This window comes from Thunnus thynnus, chromosome 6 (genome assembly GCF_963924715.1).
Source record: "Thunnus thynnus chromosome 6, fThuThy2.1, whole genome shotgun sequence".
NCBI classification, from domain to species: Eukaryota; Metazoa; Chordata; class Actinopteri; order Scombriformes; family Scombridae; genus Thunnus; species Thunnus thynnus.
The window spans coordinates 18,097,957-18,123,103 of NC_089522.1; the positions used below are offsets into that span (position 1 = coordinate 18,097,957).

At 40.2% G+C, this 25,147-nt stretch overlaps 4 protein-coding genes and 1 non-coding gene across 5 annotated transcripts; 4 read left to right on the plus strand and 1 right to left on the minus strand.

Moving 5' to 3' along the window:
- Positions 1-1,498: 1,498 nt before the first annotated feature.
- Positions 1,499-1,570, plus strand: trnae-uuc (transfer RNA glutamic acid (anticodon UUC)). The gene has a single exon. It is a non-coding gene; the product is annotated as a tRNA-Glu (tRNA).
- A 328-nt stretch (positions 1,571-1,898) lies between these two features.
- ccdc115 (coiled-coil domain containing 115) lies at positions 1,899-5,374 on the plus strand. Its single transcript, XM_067592304.1, has 5 exons — positions 1,899-2,137; positions 3,135-3,238; positions 3,353-3,468; positions 3,569-3,760; positions 4,813-5,374. Exons 1-5 carry the CDS (start codon positions 2,018-2,020, stop codon positions 4,950-4,952), a joined length of 672 nt encoding a protein of 223 aa, XP_067448405.1. The 5' UTR covers positions 1,899-2,017; the 3' UTR covers positions 4,953-5,374.
- A 116-nt stretch (positions 5,375-5,490) lies between these two features.
- Positions 5,491-9,640, plus strand: si:dkey-109j17.5 (zinc finger BED domain-containing protein 4). Its single transcript, XM_067592303.1, has 5 exons — positions 5,491-6,201; positions 6,548-6,817; positions 6,970-7,229; positions 7,319-7,919; positions 8,121-9,640. The coding sequence occupies exons 1-5, from the start codon at positions 6,052-6,054 to the stop codon at positions 8,961-8,963; spliced, it is 2,124 nt and encodes a 707-aa protein (XP_067448404.1). The 5' UTR covers positions 5,491-6,051; the 3' UTR covers positions 8,964-9,640.
- A 2,033-nt stretch (positions 9,641-11,673) lies between these two features.
- apobec2b (apolipoprotein B mRNA editing enzyme, catalytic polypeptide-like 2b) lies at positions 11,674-14,364 on the plus strand. Its single transcript, XM_067592331.1, has 4 exons — positions 11,674-12,076; positions 12,962-13,142; positions 13,305-13,657; positions 13,814-14,364. Exons 1-3 carry the CDS (start codon positions 11,784-11,786, stop codon positions 13,653-13,655), a joined length of 825 nt encoding a protein of 274 aa, XP_067448432.1. The 5' UTR covers positions 11,674-11,783; the 3' UTR covers positions 13,656-13,657; positions 13,814-14,364.
- Positions 13,954-23,824, minus strand: LOC137184542 (hemicentin-1). The gene is made up of 19 exons (XM_067592315.1): positions 23,677-23,824; positions 23,543-23,581; positions 22,468-22,515; positions 21,433-21,723; positions 21,061-21,333; positions 20,556-20,843; positions 19,777-20,037; positions 18,593-18,865; positions 18,086-18,358; positions 17,631-17,900; positions 17,164-17,457; positions 16,424-16,696; positions 16,220-16,334; positions 15,936-16,093; positions 15,747-15,848; positions 15,505-15,573; positions 15,256-15,315; positions 15,057-15,125; positions 13,954-14,910 (listed from the first exon to the last, which is right to left on the minus strand). Exons 1-19 carry the CDS (start codon positions 23,753-23,755, stop codon positions 14,846-14,848), a joined length of 3,300 nt encoding a protein of 1,099 aa, XP_067448416.1. The 5' UTR covers positions 23,756-23,824; the 3' UTR covers positions 13,954-14,845.
- Between the last annotated feature and the right edge of the window lie 1,323 nt (positions 23,825-25,147).

The window sequence follows — 25,147 nt, forward strand, 5'->3', positions numbered from 1 at the left end:
ACCCTCATCCCGGTGGTGGGTTAATCTGAGGTATTTATTTGAGCTGCTTTTGTTTCTTTTATTTGTATTCATTGTGATCTTGTAGTTCAAGTCAGTGGTTCTCAAACTTTTTCACATCAAGGACCCCTAAACTGACAGAAATTAGACGATGAACATCCATTTGATAAGATTTGTCCCAGAGAATTTTGCTTTTAGATGTTTTATTACAGAATATGTATGAAACCCGTAACCAAAAATAGTCACACATTCTGTCATTGTGATACTTATGGATGGCATTATAGTGAAAATAAATTATTCCCCCTTTTGCTGTGGACCACCTGAAACCCCCTCAAGGACCCCTGGGGGTCCCCAGACCCCACTTTGAGAACCACTGTTTTCGAGGGTTGACTGATTGTTTTAATGATATAGGCCAGCGTACTCCCTGGATTGTTTGCAACTGATGGTAAAAAACTAAATGAGAGCTGATTTAACCCATATCATGACTGTTAAGGTAAAACTTAAAAAACCCGCCTTTAATACAGATTTAGTGGTTTTGGTTTGTGTAATTGTTTTTTCTTTCTTTTGTTCTTTTCTTGCAGTGCTGACTGCTGTTTTGCCAGGGTTTTATCTTTGTCTTTTATTTCTGTGTTCAGTTTTTAAGATGATTTTTCTTAATATTGGGAGACGTGTGTATATTTCCCATCTGCTCGCCCTAATGCTACTTTCTGTGTTCTAGGCCAGAACTTGATCCAGGAAGGTGGTTGTGAACCTGTTCAAGCCAGGGCGTAGTACACAGAGCAACCAGTCCTTCTATTGCAGGGCTGAGTGTTGTTTCCTGTGTTTGCACCTTGCACTTTATTTGCACCTTTACTTTTGTGTGTTTGTGTGTGTGTGTGTGTGTGTGTGTGTGTGTGTGTTTGTGTGTGTGTGTGTGTGTGTGTGTAATTTCACCAAACTTCTGCATTTGTTTAGAGTGTCTCTTCCTCTAAATTTTCCCTGGCTTGGTAGACAGTGACTCCCCTCCTGACTAATACTTCTTACTTTAGACACTGGCCCTTTTTGTATTTTTGGCTGTGGCTGCTCCTGACATTGTTTTACATGGCTTTTATTGTCCTCAACATAATTGTTCCCATACCTTGTTTTTAGTAACGTTAGTGTTTAAGTTGGTACATTTGATATACATAAGCTATTTGTTCTTAACCTCAGAAACCTTGTGTCTACTATCTCCTTCATGTTGTATGGGTTAAGATAACTGTCATTCCCTGGTCACATATTCACTGTTTTTTTCCCCCCACCAATATGTACATCATGGGTTTAACATTAAATAACGACAGCCTTCGCACTAGTTAAATTTTCATTGAAGCTGCCGTCATGTTTCACCCATCATAGCGTTAACTGAAGTATAAAACCTAAGGAGGAGTGACGGTTCTGAGTGAAATATACAGCTACATATCAGCATCAGTAAAGATTATACGTATGAACCCTTTAAAAATACAGCTACGTAAGTAGTGTTCAACAGTCCCATATGGTCTAGCGGTTAGGATTCCTGGTTTTCACCCAGGCGGCCCGGGTTCGACTCCCGGTATGGGAACTACCTTTTTTTGTTGTTTATGCATTGTACTTACTTTTTTGTTGTTTATTCATTGTACATTTTAAATTATGCACCTCTTATAATAATGTGTGTAATATCTTTTCAAGATATAGCTCCAAAGAAACAGCGAGGACACCAAGAATTCAGGATGAACTGTTCGTCGGGTTTATTTACAAATGCACAGCTGGCCTTGTTACTTTTGACTCAGAAATCACTTAAAATGATCTAAAGTGATACCTTAACATTTGGAAATACTGATACATAATGATATTATTGTATTCGTTGCTTAACAGTAAAAAAAAAGGATATGTGACAATCACGTGACGTTATATGTCACATGATGCTATACGGAAGTAGCAAACGTCTTATGTAGTCAGTCTGTGCAGTCTATTTTAACGACTGTAAAGTCTATATAAGAAAGTACATTAAGCAGTTCAACAAGCAGACATGGGTGTGACGGAATTGGAGGAACCTTCTCTGTTACTGGACGAAAAGCTGCTCCGTTTCATGGACCAGCTGGAGTTACTGGAGGAGAAACGAGCCTCTCTCAACTCTCTCATAGAGCAGGTACCACTGCAAACATTACAACGCAAGAACTTTTACCTGTAATTTCCTCTTTGCAAGCTTGCCATCCTCAGACTTCCATGTCTCATTACATGTGTGTTTATGAATGTATGCAAATCCTTTTGAAACAGAATTGAAACAGGCTGCTGGAGGACAGATGGGAATCTGGGCTATAAGGAAAGATGGATTTAGAGAAATCTAATCAAATTTTGGCGAATAAAATGTCATAGATATGTTAAAAATATACTCAGTATTTATTTTTAAAAAAGAATCGAAAGGGGCCATAATCCCAGATCTTTAATTGCTCACAAAAGTCACCAGTTTCAGCCTCTCAAATGAAAGAATATGCTGTTGTTTGTAGTCATGAATGGTAAGATACTGAATATCTGCGAGGTTTGTACTGTTTGTCAAACTGTCAGTCAAAACAAGCAAATTGAATTTGTCAACATGGGCTCTGGGAAATAAGAGATAGGCGAGTTTTCACTATTTTCTTTTCTTACAGACTGCACGATTTACCAAATAATCTTCATATGAATAGTGAAAATAATGTAAAGTATACTCTATAAGCAGGAAGAATTCTTCCTATAACAACAAGCATTTACCTTGCTTAAGTTATTTTTCAAATGTTTGCCCTCAAATGTTTATACATGCATTCTTAAATATTTAACATAATGTATGTTTACTTTATAATTTCTGATGTGCCGATGAAGGCAAATCTATTCTCCACAGTCAAGTTTGATTAATTTTCTGCACCAGAAATAAAGGCAAGCATTGCTGCTGATATTTGTCAAGTCTCTATCTTTTTTTAACCCAAACCTGAATTTATATGTTCAATCATAATGTGTCTACTCCCTCAGCAGGATACCATTTTACTGATGTCACAGTATTATTCTGACTCTATCATACTACAGTTCTTAAATTTAGAAGCCTTGTATTTTATCCTGTATCCACTTCACCCACTTTAGCACCTATTTTTAATATAAAGTTATGTTCCCCACAGGGATGGTTTTCCATGTCCAAGGCACGATATTCCATGGGAAACAAACAGGTCTCAGCTCTTCAGTATGCAAGTGAGATTGAGCCGCTCGTCTGTGTCCATGCAAGGTGAGGAATACAAAATGTTTCATGATAATGAATTCTCCCAGGTTGATTGTTTTCCACAGCAATTTCATGACTTTTAGTTTTAAATATTTTGTGACTTATATTTATGTGTTACAGATCACTGGACAATGGGAAGATGGAGTTCTGCACAGAAAGAGTGTCACAAAAGTGTAGTAATGAGTCTGGAAAAGATGGCATGAGGTCAATAGAGGATATTGGCCCTCAAGAAGAAGGTGAGTCTTCCATGGACCATGTAGTGTTAAAAATGTATGTTGTTTACATCCACCTTGAACTAATTACACTTTTTATTCATCATTTTATTTCATTTCACAGGTGTCAGGAGAAGAATAAAATCAAAAAAAGATATCACAGAAAAAGAGGCCAGTGAAGAAGCAAGTAGTGAGAAAGCTCCTGAAGTTCCTCCTGTAAGAAAAAGTGACCAGAATCCTCAGCAAGACCCACTGAAATGGTTTGGGATTTTGGTGCCACAATCCCTAAAACAAGCACAGTCGTCATTCAAGCAAGGTATGATGTTACATTTCCGAATGGGTCTATACTTTGTTTTGGTTTTCATTTAAAGCAGTCAAATCTTCACCAATATTGCAACACATGCAGCCTTTAAAAAACAAAAATACTGCAAAGATATAAAACAGGGGCGGATTCACCAATTTGACAACACAAGTGCAGCATAACAAAACACACTGGAAACACAAACAACACAGCCAAATACAGAAAACAAATAGAGATAATACAACCAAATACCGCAAACGCTCTAAAGTTGACTGCCCATCCGTGGTGTTGGAAAATGGGCTAACAGTTAAGTTTATTTTCATTTCAACATTCTGATTGCATGATTCAGATATTATTCCAGATATTTTCTATACACCAAGTGTTAGCTTTCCTTCAAATAGACTGAGTACACACGATTAATGAGTTCATGTTGGATACAGGCTAACATGGCCCATATCAGGCTAATTCATTGAGTAAACCGAGCATCAGAGCGTGTTCATAAGTTTTTTGTTTGCCTTACAAACTTAAATTGTAATTCAGTTCACTTTTGCTTTGTGCAACTTGCAGAACTTCTATATTGGCTTGTGTTTTCTGTCTTGGGCACATTTGTTATGCTGCATATGTGTTTGTCAGATTGGTGAAAATGTTTTCTTCATTTGATTGTGTTTTGTCTAATTGCATGTGTTTTCTTTAGTTGTAGTCTGTTTAACACTCAGGGCTACTGCAGATTCTTGTATAATTGATTTAAGGTGTGAGAGAGCTCATATTTTGTCCTGCTGCCCTCATCAGTTACCACAGATAGTAATTTATTGTAGAGACATACTACATAAAAGTATAAGATTAGATGAAAAACACTTGATTTGAGAGCATAAGTGTACAACATGGACAACCTACATATAACATGGATCTTTCTATTCGGCATATAAGAAGAACAGTGAAATTTTATTGGTGACAATAGTATTTGCGATACATGCGTTAGATGAAACCTCAAACACAGATCTTAGTGTACTACTGTTAATCCTTCCCCTCATCCTTCATCTTCCCTCCTGTTTTCTGACACGTTACAGTAATAGACTTGTCTGCTGAGATTGCAACCCTTCAGACTGCAGTTTTGAACACCAGACAGGACCTGATGCACAGCATGAAAGACAAACACACTCTACAGGAGAAAACCTCAGCAGCTCAGTTGGACAAGGTTGCAGACTAAATAACTATCAAATGGAGGCTGGATGTGATCTGATCTGCAGCCACAGAGAGTGACAGACTGGAGTCAGTAGTTGCCTGATAGCCGGCAAAATTGTCAACTCGACTTGGTGGAGTGGGCGGATTCAAAGGTCTGGACCAAGTCAGTAGGTTATGCTTCAGGTCCCATCAAACTCCAACTGGTAGATTTTGAAGTGAAGATTGCGAATGTAGCAGTTCTTACTTGACAATTCATTTGTAATAAATTATATGTGAACTTGTGCTGTTTTGACTGAATAATAAATGTGTAGTAGATTGATGTGTTTGTGAATGGATTTACTCAGGCTCAATAAAATCTGTGTTGTACTCTGTAATTGATTAATTCATAAATATGAACAGAAAGTGTTTGAACCAATTCAATAAATGGTGCTTGTTGTAATATTTTAACATTACAGTACAGTATGTTTCATTTTATATAGATATAGCAACCACTCAAACATAAGTAGCCTATTTTTATTCTCTTGTCAATACAGACATCTGGTCTTAATAATAAACCCTCCTGGAAATGCTATCAGAGAAAAAACTGCCTCCTCTTATTATAAGGACACGAGCATAATTGAGTGCCACCACCCTCTTATCCAAGCAGCCTGACTGGGGACAGCCGAACATTACCGGGAACTGTCGAAATTGAGAACGAAACTCCCGTTTATTGTGTGTACTTCCTGGTCCAATTATAATACTGTCTATATGCCTCCATGAAACACAGCGCTCTGCCCCCTTCACTTGCGTCCGAGCGGCGGATGGCAGCGTAGAAACAACGGATGTAGCCTTGATTATATTATTGATGTTCCCAGACATCCGCAGCAGCCCGTGTATCCTGATTGTGGCCGATTTGTGCAAGCGACGCAACTCCTGCTTAGAATTCAATTTTTTTCTTTTGTCTGCGCATCTGGCATCAACATTTTTTTTATTTATTTTTTTTCATGTGTGGTCAGGGATTGGGACGTAAACACGCTGGCCTGCGCTCATGAGAAGAGGCGAGGTGAGATTGATACCTCAGACTCAAGATTGTCCTTGATCGCAAGTTGATTTTTTACTTCGGAGCAGGCGAACTGTTGGCTCCAATGGCGTCAGTTTCGAAGGTGTCTATTCTGGATTACTTTAATATTGTGTTTGAGGGTGAAAATGGCAAAATCGAGTCCAACTGCAAGGCTTGTGGCACGAGAATCCAGGCGAAGCGGAGTGTCACGTCCAACTTCGTAACGCATCTCAAGGTAATGCTTTCAAAATGAATTGGATGATATCCTTGTTGACATGACGGGAGTAAAATATCTACACGTATTCTTGGTGTTGTCATATTTCTGCCACCATCAGCTGAAACTGCTGGTCCCACAGCATCTTTTTTCATGTAGGCTAGAATACACAGTGTCAGCTGATTGTAAAGACAGTCTGTTGCTTCTCCACAAGGGGGGATTTGCTCATACTTATCTATATCTCCTCCCACAGATATTAAGACAAGGCAGTATGGTGCAGACATGTATACAAATTAACAGTGAATCAAGTGTTTTATGTGTCAATAAATAACATTGTTGTGTCTGTCTCTCTTTTTCTCCAATCCAGCGTAAGCACCAGGCTATGTATGATGACTTTGTGAAAAGGAAAGACATGAAGAGAGAGGGTTACTCCTCTGGTTCCTTGCACAGTTTCACCACCACCAATGGAGGGAATACCCGCTATACTCTCCCCATCAGTACAGGAGCAGGAGGAGGAGGAGGTGGAGGAGGAGGAGGAGGAGGAGGTGTTGGAGGAATGGGAACTCTGGAGGGAGGAGTAGGAGGAGGTTCTGGAGGAGGAGGGGTGACCAAGTTTGACAGACATGACCCACGTCAGGTGTGCGTTATAGTCCATCATCGCTTGAGATGCAAATAACTGACCTACTTTTGTATGAAATCCTACAGCATTAAATTATGTGTTGTGGTATTGCACTGAAATCATCCGCCATAATAAAGGTTATTTATGTAGGGTTTTTTATGTCACCATAGGTTCTGATCTCTGAGGCGATAGCTAAGATGATTGTGCAAGATCTGCAGCCAGTTTCCATAGTGGAAAATCACGGCTTCAGAGAGCTGCTTCAGCTCCTGGAGCCGCGTTACACTCCAGAGCCCCAGCACTACATCCAGAGCCAGCTCCTACCAGCCTATGCCTACCAGGCCCAGCTGGCAACCCGTCAGGCCCTGGCCTCAGCGCACGCTCTCAGTCTCAGCTTGGATCTCCGGAGGGGCTTATCTGGAGCCACTTCAGGGTAAGAAGAGGTGAAATCAACCAAAAACAGAACAGTGACACAAGGTTGTTCTCCCTCGCTGATTAGTCCACTTCTCTCTCTTTCTGCAGGTACCTCGGCGTCACCTGCCACTTTCTAACGTCTGACTGGCAGATGCGTTCGGCTCTCCTGGCATGCCTTCCCCTGAGTGGGGGCAGTTCTGGGAGTCGTGTTCTTTCAGATTTTGATGAAGTATGTCACTCTCACGGCGTGTCAGGAAGAGCATTTCGTGTTGTTGCAGACCCTTTCCTGGTCACAACCACAGTAAAGCCATGTTGTCTTCCCGGTTTCCTGGTTTCACCACCTCTTGCTGACGAGCAAGATGATGACGACGAAGAAGAGGTGGAAAATGGTAACGATGCGGAGGAGGGCATTAGGAATGGCCACGGTGACAGAGGAGAGGAAGGAGCATGGGAGGACTCGTGGGAGCAGGGTCTGGGTGTTTGTCGTGTGGACTGTTTCTCTCGCTCTCTTGAACAGTGTGTCAGGGAGGGGTTGCGCTCCCGTTCACAGCTCTCCTCTGCACTGACCAAGGCTGCCTGTTTCTACAACTACATTACCTCTGCTGTCCCACCAGAGAAACTCAGCCAGGTGTTTGATGTTCCAGGGCTGATGATGGGGGGACCAGGTAATACCCCTCCTGCAGTAAGAGACTGGGCTGCTCAGCTTAAGGTATGTAAAATAACTGTACTAATACATATTTACTATACAGTATGTGTCCACAATATTCATTGCATAGACTGATTATGTAGCTGTTTCAACTGAGAAATGGTCGATGTTTTGCAAGAACAGAAGTAAGAGAGTGTTTCCATGGTTTGACAAGTGAGTCACTGTTTTAGAAATGTTAAACTTTTGTTGTTTGTGTTGATGCAGGTGCTTCGACGGCTGCTGGACTCAGTGGAGTTCCTGGAGGAGATGAGTGGTCCAGGGGAACTGGCACTGGGTGGTTCAGAGAGAGCCCTGCTGAGGGAGCTCACTGACACTTTGGAGCCCTTCACTGAGGCCTGGGACATGGTGCACGGAGACCGACAAGCAGACATACACACAGACAGACATGTGTCCATCAGCCTGGCTCTGCCATGTGTTCTGGGCCTTCGTAAACATCTCTCTGAGACATCCACCCCCCACTGCCCCTCTCTCCTGGTGGGACTCAGCCAGGCTGTAGAGCGTCGGCTGGCCCCGATCCTGGAGGACCCCCTCTACATCACTGCTACCACCCTGGACCCCCAGTTCAAGCTCACTTGGAGCAGCAACCCTGACTGGCACAGACAAGTTCTTATAGAGGAGTTATCCAAACATTCCACAGCCTCCAGCCCCACAGACCCCAACACAGACCTACATCCTCACTCCCAGACTCCCCCAGCGCCAGCTCCATCTCCGGTCTCCTCACTCTCTCGGCCCTGCAAGCTGTTCTCTTTCATCAAGCAGAGACCAATGACACAGGCCAAGAGCTTAGAGCAGGAGTTGGCCATCTACCTGCGAGAGGAACCCACAGACGAGGAGGCCTTGCATTACTGGCGGCGTAAAGCAATAGACTTTCCTCTACTTGCCCAGGTGGCCAAAAGGGCGTTGACCATACCTGCTTGTGGCACTGTGGTGGAGAGCATTTTCACTAGTGCTGGCCGCTATCTCCGGCCAGAGAATGGCCGCGTCTTACCAAAGAACCTGGAGACTCTCATCTACCTCAAAGCCAACTACAGATTATTATGGACTTAGAGCTAGGAGTGAAACATTTCTTTGACCTTAGTAGCAAAATGGAGACTCTAAACCTGCAGTAAAGTTACTTCTTGGATACTAATGTCTATTTCCTCTCTAAAGAAACTGAGCTAGCAACATAACATAGTCCTCATAATGCACATCTGTTGATATGAGATGGAATTACCCAGAGTTCAGAGCCGAGGCCCCATTCTTGAGAAGGGTTTTCTAGACTTCACTAGGTGTGGATTGCTATCTGTTTACCATGTAGCCTGCATACGGACTATCAAAACACATGTTCTGGACCAAGGAGACTAGAAGCAGATCAATACTAAAGCCTTTACTTAGACTTTATTTTGCCAAATCAGCATCATCAGACAAACACAAGACCACAAAGCCCCCACTCTCTATCCTCCCAACCCCAAAGACAGCCTGTGTCTGTACTCTACCAGCCAACAATTAACCCACTGACAAATGAAGCGGCCAATCATCGCATACTATAGCATATGGTTTATTTTCACTGATATATAATGACCCTACAGGTTGTGATTGATTTGTTTGACATAGTTTTTTAAATGATTGAGAAATGGAAGGCATCGGCTGCTAAACAATATGACAGTGCATCATCCACTTCTTCTTTTCTCTCTCTGTATTTATGCCTCATCACTGAGACATCATAATAAATGAGTTTCACTTCCTACTGCAGAGGTGTGTGCAGTTTGCAGGCATGAGTGCACTCATGCATGTGTGTACGTTACATACCTTTTTTGCTATTGGAAAAAAGATAAAATCTGCTTCAGATCTCTCTTTTTTTTTAATTCATTTATATTTTCCGCTGTCAGTCCTCTATAACTCCACATGTGCTCTGTCAGAGTGGAGGTCAATTCCATTTCATTTTTTATTATCAGCACTTTTATCTTTTTTCAATTTCATGTCCGTTTCTGCCTCTGAACTTTGAGGAATTGAAATGGGTTTGACCCTACTTCTGCCCCAGAAAACTAGCAGAGGATGTGTGCATGTGGCACAACAGAAGATTCTGCTTTGTCTGACCTCCCTGAAATATTTTAGAACCACTTTACAGGGCATCGCTTTGAAGGAGAAACTGTGAATGTTGCAGTGTGTGTTTGCCTTTATTCAGGGACTCTAACTGTGAGTCTGGGCTGGTGGGGAGGCAGGGTAATTGCAAGTAATTCCATTACAGTTAAATTTGAGTCAGCAGGCAGGCAGCAGTCACATCCTACATGGTTCTTTATCTCACAGCCAACTAGACTCACAAAACCTTGTTGCTGAAGGACTTAGATAACAGAAAAATATATGCAGCTACTGTACTTCTTGTTCTCCAAAGTTACAAACTGCCTGAATGCACTGATAAATGTTTTGTGATTAATAATGAACTAGAATAATGAGTAGAAAACAACATCAATCAATTTGGAGATGACTGGATAGATCTGATTACAAGGACTGTCACAAGGATTACATCTCCTTTTCACCATCTGCAGCACAGCTTCCATCCAAGTGTAACTGTTTTTGTTGTTGTTGAAAATCGCTTCAGAAGAAGTGCCTCAATCTGCGTGAGATACAATGAGATTTCCCTCATAGATCATAATTATCAAAGACTGCTGTGATCTCAATGATTATCACCCCAGGATGTCTCTATGGATTTAGATGTGTTGCCAGATATCCGTGTGGATGTGTCAGTGTGTTTATCTTTGAAAAGTGTGTTTGCCGCTCATCCCACGGGTGTGTTGTCGTTTGTGAGTATGTGGAGCAGCTTGAAGCGTCTCTGTCTCTCCCTCCCTCCCCCCCCACCCCACCCCCCGGCTGTGACAGTTCATCCATTTGAGTTAGACAAGCAGGCTGGGCTGCGGTGGTAATTGCCTCTGAAATGAATTACTTGGCAGAGAGTGAGACTGAAGGAGGGGAGGAAATTGTAATTGAACTGCCCCCTCCTTCCCGCCCTCTCCCTTATGCCTCAAGTTATTACATCTGCAGTGCAGAAAGCCATTTTCCATCCACACATAGACACACGCACACATAAAAATACACACACTGTTACAAAACCAATTTTGCCCTCCCCCACACAATGGCCTCAACAGAGGACCATATTGATGCAGGGTGATTTCATAGATTGATTGTTCACGGGCACATGCACACTGGGCCACACTACACTCTTGCACTCTTATTCATTGCGCAGAGACAAACACTCCAACACACTATGTGTTTGTATTTGTTTGTTCTGCACGGCTCCCAGTCTTGCTCTATTTGGGGAGCCCTTTAGCTGGCCTTGGTGCATTGCTAAGCACCAAAGGGCTGCAGGACATCAGATTTGGCACAAAGAAAAGCGGTGTTCAGTATCAAGAGAACCCTGGTCACCCCATACACACACTCACATACACACTCTCACACACACACAGCTAAGCATCGTTATTAATAACCTGCCTGTTGCTGACCTTCTGACAGTTAGAAAGTCTGGTGGATTAAAGAGCTACTGCTTGTTGTGTTGCATATTTATACACAAAATAGTAGTAGTTTCCTTTCTTTATTTGGCAACTGTATAAAGTGTGGAAGAAATGTATGTCCTTCGTCAGGCAACACATGGGCACTTACTCTTTTGTCATCCTTTGGCCTTTCAACAGCCAGGGCATGGAAAGAGGAGGGGGGGGTGAGTTAACTGAGCCACCTACCCCCTGCCCCAGCCAGACATGCACACGTTGTGACTCAGACCACGGCACACAATGGGATCTATTTCTGTAACAGCACTAGGGTTATCACTCCACTTACACCAACTCTCCCGCTCTCTCTCCCTCCCTCTCTTTATCTAACACTCATTCACACAAAATCATGGCCGACAGAAACAGCCGGTTAAGTGTTAAGAAGAAAGAGAAGAAGGTGGAAAACAAAACGAATGATGAGAAGGATAAAGACAAGGAAAAGGGGAAGGAGAAACTTGTGAAAAAGCCTGACAAGCTCACAACTCAGAGGAGCAAACCAGAGAAGACCCCCGAGAAGCCCAAGGCGGATGAAGAGAAGAAGAATGGGGAAGGTGAAGGGGCAACAGCGGCGGAGGCACAGAACAGTGAAGAAAATGGAGAGTTTCAACCCATTGAACTGCCACCGTTCGAGATCGTCACAGGGTTTGTAAGATTATATACATACACCACAAAGATGTCAGAGTCAGTGTGTCCCACTTACATACCTGTTTTTGCTCTTTCACACATCCATATTTTGGTTAGGTGGATTTCTTTTGGAGTAAAATTTGTTTTTCTTGTCTTTCTGTATGCCTGTGTACTATATTTGATTTCAGTGAGAGAGGATACTAATGACTTGCACCTGCCATCATTATTAACCCAGCAGTAAGAATAGGAATGAGTCACAGAGTCGACACAGATGCCGGCCTGCTGTATCTGTCTGCTTAGCATCTACCCCCCCAGTTGTTGTCCTTTTAGTATTATTTATATGATATCAAAGCTATAATAGATCTATTTGTGTTATCCATGTGGCTATTCACGTTTTATATGTCAATAGATTAATAAAGAAAGGCAGGTTAAGTATGTGTTTGTGCCTGAATCATGAAAGGCATGGCACATCCACAGTCCATGGGATGATTTGAAAGCCAATAATATTTATAGAAACGTCAGTTTACTCAGCGGTATCCTCGTTAATATTCTATTCACTGTGTCACCCTTGCTGAGATCTTGCTGTCATTACTCTTTTATTATTGTCTTACTGTGTCTTTGATGGTTGACAAATTCATCACAAAATAAGTGACTCATACTCATAGTGCTATGCCAGGAAGTGAATGCCTTTTCACCTGGATAGTGTTGTCATGCACCACGATTAAAGGTCACAGATAAAAGTGAAAAAAACGTTGAAAGATGTATCATGCTGGTAGGGTTTTTCACTCTGAGTTGCCAATCTAACCTTTATGCACTAAAAAACCCTAATGGTGATGACAGCACTGTCAAAACAGGCTGCTTAATATTAGATTTATGGAAACTCTCAATTTCACTCTCCACTAGGGAACAGATGAGCCCGTTCTACTTCAAGTTTCAGTTCAGGAATGTGGAATACTCATCAGGGAGGAACAAGACCCTACTGTGCTACAGAGTGGATACAGCAGGAGGCAGCACAGAGCCTCTGAAAGGTTATATGGAGGATGAACATGCCACAGCTCACGTCGAAGAGGCCTTCTTTCAACAGGTAATGAATGCTCGCACAGTCAGCTGTTCTTACTGTAGCATCATGTTGCACATATGTGAACACCATGGTAGGTCTTCTTTCTATGTTTGCAAGCGGTTGCACTTCTCTCATGATTGTTATAGCTCTTCTATACCTCAATAAATCCTCACTCTTTTGTTCCAGGTGCTTCCTAACTGCAATTCTTCTCAGGAGTTTGATGTCACATGGTACGTATCATCCAGTCCCTGCGTGGCTTGTGCAGACAAGCTGGCCAAGATCCTGCAAAAGAATAAAAAGCTCCATCTCTGCATATTCTGCTCTCGTCTCTTTGAGTGGGAGCAGCCAGAGATAGTACAAGGGCTGAAGGCCCTGGTGAGTGCCGGCTGTAAAATGAGGATGATGAAGCCACGTGACTTCCTGCTTGTTTGGGAGACGTATGTGGAGAAGGAGGAGGATGAGACCTTTACACCCTGGGAGGATTGTCAGGAGAACTATGACTACTATATGGAGAAACTGGCTGATATCCTCAAGTAGATGTGAGTCTTGTATCTACATGCCTTCTGTGGGCCTTTTGATTTTAAGATGTGTATGTGTGTGTGTGTGTGTGTGTGTGTGTGGGTGTGTGTGTGTGAGAGAGAATAATTACTCTCTTCTTCTTGTGTCTCTTGTCCACTGTCTTGTTACTGTCACAGGTCCACTTGATGGACGAGATCTCCCCACTGACTGAACCACAAATCGGCCTACTTGTGAAATTCCCACTGGTTGAAAATGTGTTTCTTGCAGTCACATGTGATGGTGCAGATCAGTATTAGTTTGAATGAACACTCGTGGCAACATTTTGTATTTTTTATTTTGATAATTTCATAGGCAGACACAAATGCGCGAATGGCATTTCTATAGCATTACTTATTGTAAAAAAATATACTATATCGAACTGGTCGCTTTAGAATAACAAAGTAATAACATTCATTGCAGAACCATTTACAGCGTTTCAGGCTTTGGAGAAGCCTGACTTCTTATATCTACTGACATCTGGTGTTTGTTCTAAGAATTGAAACACTAACTGAAGGAGAAAGTCATACAGATTATCACATATGTACAGTATAATAACTAACATTGATTTATATGAAAGCTGACATTGTATATGATAGATTGTGATAACATAAATAATGTTTCATATTTTATCAGTGCCTTAAGTAAATTCATCAGTGCTGTGGATTAAAAAATGTACAATTTCAAACAATATTGTGCAACCAAGTAATGTTTTATACAGAATAACAGTACATAGTTGTATGGTCCAGCATTTTGGTCTGGAGAATAATATCTCAACAACTATTTGATAGATTCCAAAGAAATTTGTCATGGTTAATTACAGTAAATTTAGTGATTATTTGATATTACATATAGCCCCACCAATGGTGCAAAATTTCCATCTGTCCACACAAGTCATGACATGATACATCTAAAACTATTGACATTTAAAACTCATGACTGAATTCTAATCAGCATCAGCTTTACTTTAACACTAATGCAAACATGGCAACAGATTTATATTTTCTGTCCCACTAGTTGTAAGCATTGCGCAATTGTTTCTCCAGTTTTCATACATACAAAAATTCAGTTTTCTGATGCGCAACGACTATTAAGGCCTCGCAGGGCTGTTGCAAGTCTAAAGCCTTCTTAATAGTTGCCTGCTAAAATGAAGCAAATACATCTTCAGTGACTTATTGTTTAAAGGAAACCAGCCCACCACCGTTTTCTGCTGTATCAGGGTTCTCAGCCGTCGCAGCTAGAAAGACAAGAAAGAATAAGATGTGGATGAGCAAGATGGATCAGTAATATATTATGCCTTAGCTATAAGTAACTGGCACCACACCCATCATCATAGAGAGTATGTTAAATTGGAAAAATGTATATGTATTATAATAATATTACCTTCATCCTCCGGCGAGGTTATTGGTAGTGGTGTTGATTCACTGCAAATCTTGCCATTCTCTTCACCTTCTGCAGGTCAAATTGTTTGTAAAAAAGCAACAAAGCAAAGATAAACAGTCAGTGAGGAATGAGTCCAGGGAACATACGATATAGTAATCATTCTTTAATTATCTGCATTTCTTATCTATGGGTTCTTTACCTTTAGATGGAGCATTCAGTGCTTCATCAGTGACGTAATCAACCATTGGACTGGGTGCATCTGTAGGAGGGAGGAGGGAACTTAAATACAAGAGCACCACCAGCTAATGGCAAACTAGGAAAGTCAGATCTCAACTTTAAAATATCAGTGGGTGGTTTCACAAACTGTCAGTTCAAAGAAAAAAAAACTCAGAGGGCGGGCAGTATGTGCAGCATATGAGGAAATGGCTACCAGCTTGTGTCAACATACCGCCACGGTCCTTCAGTTGAGCCATGGTGAGAAACAGCTCGGCCTCCTCTGGCTTCTCGTACTCATCCACTATATGATTAGAAAAGAAACAAGGTCACGTCATTGTAACTAAAAGAGACATTGGCTTAGGTTTGTCACTTTGAGATCAAATATATATTCTGAAGTGTCAGGATGCCATTTTTAGTAATGCAGTTTTTTAAAGAATGCATGCACTCAAAAAGAAACTAAAACTTAAGTAAAACCTGGTCTGTGGAAGACTCTGAGGGCAATACATCCAATGAAGACGGCAATGATGCCAAAGAAGAGACAGCCAGAGATGGAAAGAAGCACCCTCCTCTTCAAAACTAGAGATAAAAGACAGAGAGAATGAATGTGAGAGAGAATACTTGTAGGGTAAAAATTCAGAACTTCTAGACTTTGATTGTACTCACGAAGGTTCTTGGTTGCGAAAGACTGACTGTCTTTTGAGTAAAATGGTCTCGTGGTGCGGACACCCCGGCACGTGTACAGGCTCTGCTCAGGGTTATTGTGGGGTGTGACGGTATATTTCTCGGAAAACGTTTGATTGATTGGTTCCCCCTCTTTGGACCTGTTTAAATTTAGTATGTTTTAATTTTCACAAAGAAATGCACATAGTATATAGTATAGTATACATGCAAATACATTTAGAACACTTAACTACATAGTATAAACTGGTGTTTTTGATGTGTATTACCATGTGTAGTTCCATGCGTACTGGCCTTCCTTCACCTCACATTTGAGTATCAGGCTGTCAGTAGAAAAGACCTCCGACCAGCCAGTTAACAGGACTATAGCTGTGCTCGGGCGTTCTGCAGAAACACAATGAAAACTTTGATAAACACATTCAACACTTGAATACATACAGAAAAATGATAGAGGGAAGTCAATGAAAACTTACCTTCAATGTCAAGCCTTGAAGCCTGAGTCTCATCTATTTCAAAGACTTTCTCCTTTCCTCTTTTAGCTTTGCATTCATATGATCCAGTGTCTGTTGTCGCAACAGACCTGATGGAATACTTGTTTCCAGATGCAACAAGTGGATTCCCATCTTTGTAAAACAGGTACTCCCATCCAGAAGAGACATTGACGTGACAGCTAAAGAAGACTTCATCTCCAGTGTGCATCACCTTGGAGTGGGGTCTCTGCATCAGTTTGATACTGGGTTTTGTATCTGAGGGTTAATAATAATGGAATAATGTCATTGCTGTTATGATGCTGTATGACAGCATTTTAATGTAAATCAAACTGCACAGCCCAGAGTAAGAAGAAGCTTTAGTAGATGCTTTCAGTGACTATTTTGATATGCTGAGACTAAACTTCCTCACTTGATTGAAAGCAAGTTTGAGCAAGCAGTTTGTTAAAGGAATAGTTTGAAATTTTGGGAAATATGCATATTCACTTTTGGTTCTAGAGTTACAAGAGAAGATCAGTACCACTCTCATATCTGAGAGTGGTATCAATATTCTCATAGGACTATTAGCAAGAAAGGAAATAAGTGTATTTCCCAAAATGTCAAACCATTCTTTTAAAATAATGTGCTTATGTAAAAATCCCACAAGCCACATCTATCAGCATGACAAGATGCAAGATAAAACAATTTTTAAGTATTTAACTTTAAAAGTGAGAAAAAACACTCACCATAAACACGAAGTGTTACTGCATGACCGGGGTTGCCTCTGACAGTTCTGCTCTTGAAATTTCCTGAGCAGCTGTACTGTCCACGGTGTGAGGCTGAAGCAGACCTGATGGACAGAGTAGTTCCATCCGAGTCAAAAGTCACAGCATCATCAGGCTGGATCACCTGACCATCTCGGTACCATATATATCTCCATTCACTTCTGATCTCCGACATCCCACAGGTCAAACTTACACTCTCATTGGGGAACACATCCAACCACGGGCTGCCTTTCTTCACCAATGGAACAGGAATTTCTAAAAATAGACACACACATTAGCCCCCTTTCAGTACCCTTAGAGATATGCTCTTTTTATGTGATTTTCACCACAAAATTGTACAGCATTAAAAAAACATAAATACAGATTATGACAGCGGTAAATAATACACATCACAACACGACAACACAAAGTAACTTTCTTTGGCTCACCAGATATACGTAAGATCTGTTCATCACTATGCTCTGATTGGAACCCTGTTTTATCTCTTGTGGCCATGCACTTATAGGTCCCGTTGTTCAATGAAGTGGCATTATGAATCTCAAAACTGCTGTTAGTGTGTGGTAGGTGTTCTTCATCTTTGTACCAGGAATACCGCCAACCCGATGGGATTTCAAGTTCACATTTGAAGGACACTGACTCTCCGGTGTACACATTAGCACCACTTGGCTGTCGAATCACTGAGGGCTTCGGCTTATTCTCTAAACACACAAAGAAGAAGAAATGCATGTGTATTATGTGATATCAGCAGCTGTTAACCTGTTCATAAAAAAATCTGACCAGCCAGATAGAGTAATAGGATCATAACTGACCAGAGATGCACTGCAACTCATTCAACGCCTGCACACTACAAATAAATATTAGGAGGAAGTCTACAGAAACTTACCTCGAACTTCAAGTTTTATAGCCTGACTGGAGTCGACGTGGAATTCTTTATCCTTTCCTCTTTTTGCTCGGCATGTATATGATCCGCTATTTGCTTTTGCAACAGAGCTGATCGAATACTTGTTTGAAGTTTCGTTGAGTTCAGTGCCATCTTTGAACCACTGGTACTCCCATCCAGAGGAGACATTAATGTGACAGCTGAAAGAGACTGATTCTCCTGCGAACATCACCTTGTACTCTGGATCCTGTGTCAGAATGACGCTGGGTTTCTTATCTGAGGGTACACAAACACACCATTGACATCAGTAAAAGAAGCTTCAACCAGATGTGTTTAATCAGATATTTACTCCAGACCACCCCCCCTTCCCATATCGCCCAAAATGTAAGAAAACATTCCTAATTATAGATCCCCTCCCTCTCTCTCCACCTGCTTACTCTTCAGGTGTGCCACGTTAGCTAATTACTGTTATTTTTATGTCAAATTTTTTAAAAAAAACAAAAAACTCACCATATACTGTGAGATTAAGTCCAGAACTATAGCGGCTGTTGACAGACCTGCCGCTGAGATGTCCTTTGCACTCATATTGTCCTGCATCTGAATCTGAAGCAGAGTTGATGGAAAGAGTAGCTTTTCTATTATCAGTCTGGATCGGCTGAACGTCTCTGTACCATGTATATGTCCAGTCAAGGTTGTTCTGCATCTTACAGCTGAACTTCACACTCTCAGTGGGGAACACATCCAACCACTGGGTGTTTAGCTCCAAAGTTGGAACAGGAATTTCTAAAAAAGAGACAGACACATTAGCCCCTTTTTAAACCCTCGTTGATATCCTGATTGTATTTGAATTTACCAGACAGTATAAATCATTAGATAAGCACAGTCAACATAATTGTTGTATCTGCTTCTATCATACACAACTTTAGTGTATCTTAATCAAGATGACATAAAATTGTAAAATATTTTTAAAAGCTTGCTTAAGCCAGGATTAATGGGATTAAATTTACTTAAATACTGATAAACAAAAGAAAGATTAATTGAATCTGTAAAAAAAAGGAACTAGCTACAAAAAAAGGTATTTTTTCAAAACAAAACAAAAAGTAAAAACCACCATGGTGTTTTTTAGAGATATAGGAGCACAACCAGACAAAAGCGCCGACTTAATAAAGTGTTGACATGAAAGAAGACGTCAGGATTGTCTTAACAGTTGAAACACAAAAGAGCCCAAAATGTTAAAGACTGAACTGACGCAATAATTCTGTCTGACTCAATAAGTCTTTTGAACTTTTAAATGAAACTGTGTAAACTGTTAAAATGAGTCATTCTGATGTTTTTTCACTTTGTTAACAAGCAACAGCACACCTCCCCTCACACAAAACCTCATCTCTCTCCTTAAGTGATATTCCACCGCTACGTACATACCACACACTTCTATCCCTCCCTGTATTATGCTTCACCACAACATCCTGTTTCAACAGAAAATGCATCAATTGACGAAAGCAAAATGATATCAAAGGGCTGTTTCACTGACTTGAAGAGCAGGTTTTTAGGGCTTTAGTGAAGGTAGCGGAACAACAGAAAATAACTCATTCACATATAATAGATGATATGCATCTTACACATTTAAAACAAGCAATTGAACATTTTCTGAGATACAATCTTAAAATGATATTACTTTGCTGTTTTTAACTTACCAAGAACATCTTGAGTCATCATGTCACTGTGGGCTGACTTAATACCACCTCTAGAGGCTTTGCACGAGTACTTCCCCCCATCAGAAGGACCAAGACGGATGTCGATGGTTTCACTGGTTTCAGTGAGCTTCGTTCCATCTTTGTACCACTGATACTCCCAGCCAGTGGACACATTAACTTTGCAAGTAAATTTCACGTTTTCTCCAACATACATCGGGTTTAGACCAGGATCCTTGCTCAAAGTTGGTTTGGGTGTGTTGTCTAAAACAGAGAGACAGTTCACACCATATAATCGCTACTCTTTACCTCATAGCTTGAGAAGCAGTCTTACAACACTTGGCCACCTAAATGAAGTGCTCAAATGTTCATTTGGAAATGAATATCTAAATTAAGAGGTAATAACTGTATTTCTGAAAGAATAATTCGACATTTTGAGAAATAAGCATGTTCACTTTCTTGGTGAGAGTTGAGGAGATACCACTGCATTCAGCCAGTTCAGTTCAGCCAAAAACCCAGTTTACCAGTCATAATTACATCTTGAAGGTTGACATGAACGCCATTTACAAGTTGGAACATTGTAATTACGGGAACTGGGATATGACATGAACGTGGCATTTAAGCTTCCTATTATCCACTGTACACAAATGACACCAACCTTCTCATCTAACTCTTGGCAAGAAAGTGATTAAGCATATTTCACAAAATATCAGACTATTTCTTTAAGCTAACTGAATTCATGTAAAGTTAATTTAATGCTACCCAGAGGCATGAGAGCTTACCATAAACTATGACCTGAGCTGGGTTGCTGTCTCCAGAGGTGACACCCCTGGATTCGAGCCGAGCTTTGCAGGTATAGACTCCTTGATGGGTTTGAGTGGCTGAAGTGATGTTGAGAGATGATCCGTCTTCCTCCAGTTCCACGTCATTGGCGTCATTGACATGTTGTCCATCTCTGAACCAGATGAATGTCCAGTCAGGGCTGTCAACTTCACAGCTCATTTCTACATTCTCAGTGTAGAACACATCCAACCAGGGAGTACGCACCTTCAGAGACGGTGTCGGTGGGTCTGAAAATACGCATCGCAAGGAAAATTTCAAAATTTTTGAATTTAAGATAAAACCTTATGAAAATAACTTACTTCATCAGAAACAAATAGGAGAAAAGAGCACAGAAATGTTGAGTGCATGATTTGTACCATACACATGTGCATAAAGGCTCATGAATTAAGTGGTCAAACTGTATGTCGTGCAGCAGTGTGACCTAGTTAGTGGTCGTATGCGTACCAGAAACCTGCAGAGTTGTTGTTTCACTCTCCTCTGTGAAGAATGGCTCTTTGCCTCTTTTAGCCTTGCAGCGGTACTGTCCACTGTGAGGATGAGCTATAGAATTAATTTTATACGTATCACTATTAAATCCTTGAATTTCACTTCCATTATGGTACCACAGATATTCCCATGCAGAGAACACGTTGACCGTGCATTTGAAGGTGACAGACTCTCCTGGAAACAACTTGTCTTTCTGCGGAGTGAGGACCACAGTGGGCTTGGGCTTGTTTTCTAATTATAAAGAAGAGAGAAAAGGGGAAGCATGTCAATCTACATCTGCTGGCTAGACACACAACATAAATATGAGTGATAGAGGATAATAAAACTTACCATAAACATTGAGTTTGAGTGAGTTGCTATCTGCAGTGGTAACTTTGTTTGTTGTGTCATGACCTTGACAGACATAACTTCCAGAATGTGCTTGTGATGCTTTGATTGTAAGCTTTGATCCTTCCCCATCTAAAGACAAATTTGGGTCTGCATCGTTTACTGGCTGTCCATCTACTTTCCAGATGAAGGTCCACTTAGAGCTGCCGCTGACACTACAATTGAACTCCACTTTCTCAGAGGGGAACACATCCAATGGTGATTGTGACTGCAGAGATGGTACGGGAGGAGGCCCTGGAGGTTTATTAGAATATACTCTCAATTATATTCATAGAATTAGAAATAACATACGGCTGAATTATCCATGTACATTTAAGTCAGTTTGCATTAGGAGCCTTATCGTGGAATGAGTTTTTTGAGTTCTTCTTGTTATGATTTATGCATTTAATGCAGTTAAAAATTAAATGCATGCACCTCCAAAATGACAATTGATTCCTTCTCTTATGAACTATTCATCGATTTCAAAATTCATAATATTAAAAAGGACTACAACATCAGAGGGAAAATATACCTTGAAATAGAGTTAAAATATATTAATAATGTAATAAATTATGTCAATAACAGCTCAGTTATATTCTGTGAATTTTAACAAATTTCTTCTAAAAGGAGAAGAGACAAACCACGTTGTGATGTTATCTATATATAAACCAGCACAGACAGTAAAGATAACCGCTAGAACACTTTTGACAACACCCCTGATTTTGCATTTTCTTATTCAAACCTTGGAAGTCCTACTGTCAGGTATAATTTGGATGTAATTTATTGAGCTCTGATTTCTTGTTTCTCATCTGTCTTTGTAGATTTTACTGTCCAAAATCAGTGGAATCCGATGATGTAAATATCAATCAGGCCTTACAAAAAAGAAACACTTGATTTCAGGAAGTAAGAAACCCTTCAGAAAACTGAAGGAAGCTGCATGATCATTCATACTGTTTTACATTTTTATTTATGGCGCAACAACTGATGTTACAGTCTCACCAGTTGGAAGCACCGTCGACTCTGGGGTCTTTCCATACGCTTTGGTGACTGGTGGATAAGAGGAGAAGTGTGGAGAACAGAATCAGAACAACCGACATTTGTGCTTTACAAATATACCTAGATTTAAACAGCAGCAGCAGTAATAGTCAACTTCTGTGTTCATGCATGAAAGCTTGATAGAAAAAAATCCATATAGGTGGACACTCGGTTAAATTTGAACCTAATTAAATTAGACGTCATATAATTTTGATAGGGATTAACATAGCTAATGTTATAGTACAGAAGAGAGTGACAGGAACACCAATAAAATGTAGTTCAATACAATCAAAAACTGCTGTTTCAAAAACTTCCAGAGTTAAACCACCTCTGAGATATTCTCTAAAAAAATGATGATCATAAATTACTTTAAGGTACCACACATAGCAGGACTATATTTTGGATTAGATTGTACTGATTTTAGCTTCTTTTTATTTCCAAATGTAACACTTTTTAATGTATTTAAATGTCTATTTACATTGCCTTGTGTTGCTTTTATATTCTTTTATGCTCTATGTAAAGCACTTTGAATTGCCTTGTTGTTGAAAATTGCTATACAAATAAACTTGCCTTGCCTTGATTACATTATTTTGTCCACCACATGCACTATTAGATGACATAAGAGTGGAGTCACTACATTGACAATACAGTCTATATGATAAGACAATCATGACCATGTAAAAACGCAATAGTACTGCCACAGAATAAGGAAATCTAACCTTGCATCAGCAGGCGTCTATGATTGTAGGAACTGCCAAACTTATTACAACAAAGTACTTCATGTTCCTCATGTTAACTCTTCTCACGTTCTACTTCCTAAACTTTGTTTTAGTCTGCTTTCATTTAATACAGGCGATAAACACATTTAAGACATAAAATGTGGAATAGGTAATATAATTTTTATAGGTATTTTCAGTTAACAAGAAAATGTGATTAAACTAGCAGGAGAAATAGCTTTTAATTGTTATTTCAAATCAGTGCAATGCATAAAACACATTGTATTTGCATGTTTTATCAGTGTATAAGAAATGTTTCTCACCACTACTGGCATCCTGAGCTGCACAAACAGCAATGAAATCTGCCAAAATCAAATTATGATGACTGTTATGAAAGAATAAGAAGAAGGAAGAATTTTTTTGACAAATCACAAAAAATATACATATAAAAACTTACATATGACACTGAAAACCTTGAGATGCCACATTTTCCATTGAGTTGCACATGAAGAGGCTGTACTGCTGAGTTGAGTCATATGTAACTGCTGTGAAGTGACGATCAGCAAAGGAAATAAGACTGCAGACTAGATGGGCGTGTGCGTGAAGTTCCTTTACACTCACCTCAGGACAACAGCTTTCCTGTCTCTGACATCTGCTTTTTTTTTTGTCAAAGCAACAGGAAATGTATTGGTCAACCACACTCAGATGTTTGCGCTCTCAACATGAATTTGAATTGCTGGTTAGTGCTGAAAAGCTGCAGGGGCGTAGAGTATTGAAACATTGTGCAGAAATGTTAATGTGTTGACAAGATTTGCAAATTGTGTGCAAATATTGTGTATATTATGGAGCCTACTGCTTGTAAAGATAAATGTATATTTAAAAGTATTTTTTCCCTTTCAATGTGAAAGATGTCAAGATAGTCTCAAACTATCTGTCACGCTATCCAGTTAAGTTCTAAGAAGAGGTTAATTTTCATTTGAATTATCAAAACTAATTCCTCATATTTTCAGCAGTGACAGAGTTAAAAGTAGAACAAAAGCTCTCAACCTCTCTAACTATTCTGTCTTAACAGTTTCAGAGTAGATCTTTTTTAACCTGCGATGACGTGATTTTGGGAACATGTGCGGAAACTACAGGTTTTTTTTTACACTTCTGTGAACCGATCAGCCTATCAACCGCAAACATCATTCTGACAGCCTTTTTACCTTCAGCTGAAAGTCACTCCCTAGACATACAAATGGAAAAGCAGTTTATTCACAATGTGATCCTCGCTGTAACTCATATAGGCCTACTGTACATATCTACAAAAATCAAAGATTTTATACATAATCATTGTAGTAGTTACATATAGTTATCAAGAGTGATTATTTCAGCAGAAATCAAGTGCAGCAGTTGTCGCACTCTCTGTGGTAAAGTATGACTTCCTGCATGACAAGATGTATCACATGGCTGCCCCTCTGTCAGTGCTTCTATCTTACCATTAGGTGTCGGTATAACACAGAAAATCACATTATCTCCAGTCAAACCAATGAACCTGGGCACCGTGCATACTGTATCTCTGATCAAATCTGCTTTTGAAAAAGATAATATAAACATACTGTTGACACACAGCTTGGTCTGACACTGATGTCAGATGGTTTTAAGATGCAATAACATCAATAACATCATTTTTATGGCAACTAATGTTGAAAAAACAGCCTCTAGTCTGCAATACTGTTTTTTTGCAGAATATCTAATACATAGTTGTGTAGTGTGTAGTATATGAAGTATAAACGAATATGCTCTTTATTTTATGTGCGATGTGATGTGTGTTCATGTTCTGTCAGTTTCATTAGAACAGTAAGGGGAAGCGCAGAATTTAGTCGGTGATGTCATTTCCGTTACATGATCTGTAGGGGGAAGGCCGCTGTGGTTTTAACTCAAGTTGT

What these genes read in the sequence shown, in the direction of transcription:
- ccdc115 (XM_067592304.1), top strand. Translation starts at nt 2,018, where the DNA reads ATGGGTGTGACGGAATTGGAGGAACCTTCTCTGTTACTGGACGAAAAG. An exon ending in TCAACTCTCTCATAGAGCAG is followed by an intron (nt 2,138 to 3,134) that starts GTACCACTGCAA and finishes TGTTCCCCACAG; the next exon opens with GGATGGTTTTCCATGTCCAA. An exon ending in TATTGGCCCTCAAGAAGAAG is followed by an intron (nt 3,469 to 3,568) that starts GTGAGTCTTCCA and finishes TTCATTTCACAG; the next exon opens with GTGTCAGGAGAAGAATAAAA.
- si:dkey-109j17.5 (XM_067592303.1), top strand. Translation starts at nt 6,052, where the DNA reads ATGGCGTCAGTTTCGAAGGTGTCTATTCTGGATTACTTTAATATTGTG. An exon ending in ACTTCGTAACGCATCTCAAG is followed by an intron (nt 6,202 to 6,547) that starts GTAATGCTTTCA and finishes TCTCCAATCCAG; the next exon opens with CGTAAGCACCAGGCTATGTA. An exon ending in ACAGACATGACCCACGTCAG is followed by an intron (nt 6,818 to 6,969) that starts GTGTGCGTTATA and finishes ATGTCACCATAG; the next exon opens with GTTCTGATCTCTGAGGCGAT.
- apobec2b (XM_067592331.1), top strand. Translation starts at nt 11,784, where the DNA reads ATGGCCGACAGAAACAGCCGGTTAAGTGTTAAGAAGAAAGAGAAGAAG. An exon ending in CCGTTCGAGATCGTCACAGG is followed by an intron (nt 12,077 to 12,961) that starts GTTTGTAAGATT and finishes ACTCTCCACTAG; the next exon opens with GGAACAGATGAGCCCGTTCT. An exon ending in AAGAGGCCTTCTTTCAACAG is followed by an intron (nt 13,143 to 13,304) that starts GTAATGAATGCT and finishes CTTTTGTTCCAG; the next exon opens with GTGCTTCCTAACTGCAATTC.
- LOC137184542 (XM_067592315.1), bottom strand. Translation starts at nt 23,755, where the DNA reads ATGACTCAACTCAGCAGTACAGCCTCTTCATGTGCAACTCAATGGAAA. An exon ending in GTCGACGGTGCTTCCAACTG is followed by an intron (nt 21,724 to 22,467) that starts GTGAGACTGTAA and finishes ATAAACCTCCAG; the next exon opens with GGCCTCCTCCCGTACCATCT. An exon ending in ACTTAATCTCACAGTATATG is followed by an intron (nt 18,359 to 18,592) that starts GTGAGTTTTTTG and finishes GTGTACCCTCAG; the next exon opens with ATAAGAAACCCAGCGTCATT.